At 42.3% G+C, this 6,110-nt stretch overlaps 2 protein-coding genes across 2 annotated transcripts; both read left to right on the plus strand.

The window, feature by feature from the left end:
• Positions 1–109: 109 nt before the first annotated feature.
• On the plus strand, positions 110–589 carry TEOVI_000385800 (uncharacterized protein; the record flags this gene model as incomplete). The annotated part of the gene is made up of 1 exon (XM_067226697.1): positions 110–589. One exon carries the CDS (start codon positions 110–112, stop codon positions 587–589), a length of 480 nt encoding a protein of 159 aa, XP_067082798.1.
• A 159-nt stretch (positions 590–748) lies between these two features.
• Positions 749–3,058, plus strand: TEOVI_000385900 (uncharacterized protein; the record flags this gene model as incomplete). Its single annotated transcript, XM_067226698.1, has 1 exon — positions 749–3,058. One exon carries the CDS (start codon positions 749–751, stop codon positions 3,056–3,058), a length of 2,310 nt encoding a protein of 769 aa, XP_067082799.1.
• Positions 3,059–6,110: the final 3,052 nt, after the last annotated feature.

Here is a 6,110-nt window from a genome sequence, read left to right on the forward strand (position 1 = left end):
TGTAGAGAAGAAACAGCAGATGAAAAAAGGCAAATGTGGTGAAGGGCGACAAAAAAGGCGATGAGGAGTTCTCTTTTTTTTTTTTTTACTTTCCCACTGTTTGACTGAAATGGTGGGAACGAGTATGGTAGGAGCGGCAGAGGGTACCTTGCTGCAATCCAATAAGCCGCTTCCTCTCCCTTTTCCCAAATTGTTGTTTCTTTTTCACTGCCTTTGCCACTACCGCAGCCGTCTTTCTCCCCACCCCGCCGTGGCACTTGGTGTGTTTCCTTTAGTTCATCCCATTTTAGGGCCTTTTCACCCATTTTCTTCCCAACTTGACCATCGTTCCTTCCCTTTTCTTTGTTATATATATCAAAACAGTAAGTCATACCAATCACCAAGTACCCGTCAGTCTGGCTACCACCACGCGGGCGAGCAGGCTGAAAAACGAAAGAGGCGGCTAACAGAAGAGCAGAGAGAAAATAAAACAAAAACAACAACAATAGTTATTAGCGGGAGCGACAGAGTGCCGCCGTGGGTGGTTCCCGTGAGGAAAGGACAGTGGGACTTGTGTTCCTTGAGGTGTGCTGCTGTCGTAAGCAGCTAAATTTGTGCCGATTTGTGCGTGTGCCGTTGGGGGAAGGGGATTATTAAACGGGAAGAGTAAATTAGCACTGCCCTCTAATTACCATCGTTGCGATTCCCACTTGCTGGTTCGCTTATTAACATCGTACTGCACGTAGGTTTTTGCTGCCTTGGGGAAACTATGGAACCCGGAACGGAGGACATTGTGGTAACAACTGTAGAACGTCTAGTGGCAACTGTAGGTATCTCGGCTGACTGTCGTATCGAATGTCATGCCTCCGATGGGGATAAGGATGTTAAGTCAAAACTTTGCTTCGGCACACGCATAGTGGGCGTGGATGGTCATATGGTAACGGATAGCGGTGAATTGCGGGAGCTTCTGCATTCACGGAGGGGGAATACAGTACTGATTGCATTCGAGAGGGTTGACTGCTACGGTGAGAGGGTTGAATTGAGGGGTAGTGTGGAGTGTAATGGTGTGTCCAGTAGCGTTGCTCCACAGAATCCAACTGAGACACAGCGGAATCGAGTCGCCAATGGCAAGCGACAGAGCGATGTGGAGAAGCCATCAAGTTTGGTGTCTTCTGCGTCGTCCTCACCGGCGGAATCCGTTTCTGCCGCCATCTCATTTCCGAGTGTGGCGAAGAGATGCAGTGACGAAGTTGAAGTGGGGCATGACGAAGGCGGCTCCCAGTTGGCTTTCTCATTCAGTAATTTTTCTCTACCAGAGCTAAGCGGTAAAGTCAACCAAATTCCTGGAAAGGAAGCCGGGTCGATTACCGAGGGCCTGACGCCATCACTTTTGGAGTTTGAGCAACTAAAAGTTTTGGGAAGGGGATCCGACATGAACTCCGCGAATGGGGTGACTTCGTCGAGCCACCGTCCCGCATCTTCTTCACGTACCATTCGACGAAGTTTAGCCGCTGCTCTCGATGGCGTTGAAATAGGTTCGTGCATTATTTGTGTTTACCAAGATGTGAATCCAATTGCTGAGCTGGAGTTCACTGCAGCAAAGATGGGAGCTAGCGTTCTGACAGTTGATCTCGGCGCGAAGCTTCGCCGGAGAACAAGACCGGAGGAGTTTGGAGAGCAGTTCGTATCCGCCATGACGGAGGGTAAATGGTTCGTCATGGTGAACGCTCACAAGTCCATATCCACTTGTGGCGTACTTGAGGATCTGATGAGGGAAGCAAGGGCGCGCAACTTTGAGGGGTTTAACCCGAAGGCGAGGGTCATTATATGCTTAGAACCACACCCACACTTCCCACGGTTTCTCATAAACCACGCTCGGGTGGTGAAGGTCCGGTCGTCCCTCTCCACATCGTTAACAGTGCTTTCACACACCATGACAGCTTCCATGACGCGGGATCGTGTCGTTACTGGGGGCTCCTTTTGTACCATTGGTGAAACCTCTGAGAACCGAGATGATCCGGGACGCCAAGGCAGGGGCAAACGGCGTGTGCGAATTAATGCTGCAGTGGATGTAGTGGAGATCGCCCCTCGTGAAGTGATCGAGACACAACTGGTGAGGGAGGAACATTTATCGGATGGCCGTTTGGCCCTCTGCGCCACTTTCTCGGGTGTACCGGGTGATAGGTTTCTATGCGTAGACGTGGCTGGTGAGGACGGGCGTTTTGCCGTGGGCTCCTCCATGGGAAATGTGTACTTTGTGGACCGATTTGGTAAGTCTCTGTTGCAAACCCACGTCCATGACAGTTCCATTTGGGATCTCAGTTCCCACGACAAGTTTCATTTCGCCACTGCGTGTGAAGACGGCACGTGTGTTGAGTGGGCCTTCGATTTGGACTGCGGAGAGGACGTCGTGCTAACACCATCTTACACGGCTTCACTTGGTAATGATGCCTACTGTCTGTCGTACGTAAAAAGCCTCGGTTCGCAATATCCATTTTTACTACTCGGGGGGCTGCGACATGAGTTGCTTCTTCTCCGCGGCGGTGGGAATACTTCCATGCGGATTTCCATCCCCGCTAATGCACAAGTTGTGGATGCTTTTGGGAATGAACCCGTTGCACTCGTAGGAGGTAGTGATGGGACGGTGATGGCTGTTAATGTGGATGTGGGTTTGTCTGTCGTACAGTTTGCCGCGCACACACGCAAGCTTCCAGCCCTGACGGTGCGGAACAGCAATAACTTTTTCACCGGTTCGTTTGATAGTACTATCCTGTCCTGGGATTACCGCACACCAAAACCAGTTGCTGGTATTGCACCGAACAGCACGTCCACTGCGGATATAACACATACATTGAAGCTTAGAGGATACGTAACTGGTTTGCATGTAAACGATATGTACATGGCCGGTAGTGTGGGCGAGAATTTATATCTCTGGGATGTGCGGAAGCTGGGCGAAGTGTTGGGTGGCCATGTGCAAGCGTGGAAGGGACTTTCGCGTGGTATTCGCGTGGATTCTGTGGAGCGGCGGATTATAACGGCTTCACAGGACGGCGTTGCGCGGGTGTGGACTTTCGTGTAGCGCAGGGCAATGCGCCCTCCCATTGTTTTTTTCTTTATAACTTTTTTGTCTTCGTTTTCTTTTTTCTCTCCCTGTTTTCCATCTTTGCTTTTCCCCCCCCCTTCCCTTTTGTGTGGTATGTTCATTAATAACTCGGTCATTGTCGTGGACGGAGGCAGTGTCACATTCGGCCCACACCATTTGCCCACTTCGCTTTTTCGCCCCTGTTTTCACCCATTCCCTTCCCTTTTCTTCCCATCCGGTTCTCTCTCTCTCTTCGCTCGCTTTTATCTTTTGTTTTTTTTATAATTTCCCTCACCGGTTTCCTTGTTTTCTTACGCATCTGTTCCTTTTTTTTCTTTTTGCTCTAGCTCTTTCCACTTTCCAAAGCATGTAATTCAACTGGGTTCTTTTCGTTTTTTTTTTTACTCCTTCCCCATCTAACCCTGTCGCTCTTAACTTGCATGCAAGGTTGTGCTTCCCCACTCAAATTTTCTTCACTAAATTTGGCTTCTACGTCCTACCTATTGTTTCACCATCTTTTTTTCCTTTGTTGTTTTTTTGTTTTTTGTTGTTTTTGCTTTTGCTTTATGCTTTTGTCTTTTGTTATTCAACTTTTTCATCTTTTTGCGTTTCTCATATTTTAATTCATCGTCGACAGATGCCTGCAATGGTAACAAGAGGTGAAGGAGAGAGAGGAAGGACGTATAAGCGGAGAAAAATGTGTGATGCGAGATAAATGAAGGAGATGAATGAGAAAAGAATAAAACGGAGCCAAATCAAAAAGAAAGAGCAGCAACAACAGTAACAATACCTTGGAAGAAAAAAGAAAACTGTAACAACAACAACGCCAGTATCAACAAGAAACGGTTTTTTTTTTTGCAGTTGATTTATTTTTTTTTAAAAATTTCCCTGCGCTGTGACTGTTAAGATTATAATGATTGAAGGAGGGGAACTTAACGTGAGGAATTGGGATCGATGGGTATTCAGTAGTGTGTTGGTGTTTTTTTTATTTTTGTTTTATGTTACGTGTCAATGAGCGGTTGAAGGGAGTAGATGAATAAATCAAAGTATCACGTTTATTATATGAATATTTATATTTATATCTACATTCATTTATATTTATTTACTTACTCATTTTTTTTTTGGCGTTTTTGGTTGCGTGTGTACGCTTTTTTTTTCCGGATGGGTGTGAGGGAAGGTGCATGAGGTAAAAGAAAACTAAATGTTTGATTGGGTGCGGGCGAGGTTTTTTTTTTTTTTGTTTTGTTTGGAGGAAAACAAAGAAAAAGAAGAGAAGTGATGGGACGAGAAAAAGTAAAAGAAAAAAAAGCGGCAAGTGGTGTGGAAGAGGGACGTGTGTGACCAAATTTGTGTGACCTCTTTGAAACCTCTTTTTTTCTTTATTATTATTATTACTTTTATTGTTATTGATGTTGTTTTTCTTTCGTTATTTTTACCTTCTTTTTTTTTATTTTAACTGTTTCTCTTCTATCCCTCTTTTTTTTTTACCTTAATGATGTATGCGCAGAAGGAAGTCAAAGAGTGCGCTTTTGTTTTCTTTTGTTTTTTTTTTGCTGTCACGATTTTTTTTTTTTTTGTGCACATCACTTACCCTTTTCTCATTTTTTCCCTTTTTCCGTTTTCATGATTTTCTTTCGTTTTGTTTTGTTTTTCTTTTATTTTCGATTATGTCGCGGATGTGATGTGTGAAATGAGCGCGACGTATATTCCGCTTCTTTTCTCCATTACCGAGTAGCTCACTTTTATGTCTTTTTTTTTTCTGTTTTACTTATATCTATATCTATATCTATATATATATATATATTTATATATTTATTTATACACCACTTTATTATTATTATTATTATAGTTGTAATAATTATTATAATTACAGTTATAATAATAATAATTATTATTATTATCATCATCATTTTTATTAGTTCAATCGCTTTTAGTCTCTCCCACGGATTCCCCGTTCCTTTTTAAAAAAAAAAAAATTATTTTTCTCTCCAATCGTCACACTTTTAAGTAGTGAATGGAGGGAAAAGGGAGAATTCCGGAGTGATATAAGGAACGAAGAAAAAAAGTAAAAAAAACGGAGGGAAAAAATAAAGAAATCAAAAAACAACAACAACAACAACAACAACAACAACAAAGAAACGAGTGAACAAGTGGATGAGTAAATGAGTGAAAAAGTGTGAAGGAGTCGTTATTTAAATTAATTAAAACAAAAGTGATGTGATACTTCAATTGTGTGAAGTGTGGCTGTGTATATAAACTTTCCTTTTAAATACTTTAAATACTACTTTGCTGCTGTATGATAGTGTGGTGATGTGTGTCTGTGTTTCTGTGGAGAAAGCGAATACGTTGACGTGTATGTTTACATTTATATATGCATCCATGCACACACACACACACGCACATATAAATATATATATATATATATATATATTTATTTATATATGAATGGATATGCTTGTCTCTGGAGAGGTGGTGGAGAAATTAACTTCATGAACGGGGAGATGATTGAGCGATGGGTATAATTAACGATGTGTCGCGACATTATATATATATATATATATTTACATGTTATATATGTGTGTATTGCTTTTGGTTTTTGATTTTGTTTTTGAGGAAAAGAATAAATAAAGTAGTGGGAAACGTTGAGGAGAGGGAAATAAATACTCACAGGACACGCGCATATCCGCACACTTATACAAAATAGGTGGTTCTTTTTTTTTTTATTTGTCTGTTTCCAGTTATTTCCCCCCCCCCATACAATAAAGGTGTGGATCATATAAAAGAAAGAAAGAGGTGAAATAAAACGAAACAAAACGGCGCCAACATGTTATTTTGTTTTTAAATATAAAAGAGAAGAAAAGGAGAAAAAAAGAGAGAGAGAGTGTGTGACGGAAGGAAGGAAGGAAGGCGTGTAAATAAAGTCACGTAAATGATACCTCTAGCGGACACATGTATAGAGGCAAATTTTGTAGAATTCAGCCTTTCCGTCAAAAGCAGGAAGGAAAGAAGAAATAAAATTAAAACGGTGAGATCAAACAGTAAAAAAAAA

This window comes from Trypanosoma equiperdum (assembly GCF_001457755.1).
Source record: "Trypanosoma equiperdum strain OVI genome assembly, contig: ctg_822, whole genome shotgun sequence".
In the NCBI taxonomy this organism is placed as follows: domain Eukaryota; phylum Euglenozoa; class Kinetoplastea; order Trypanosomatida; family Trypanosomatidae; genus Trypanosoma; species Trypanosoma equiperdum.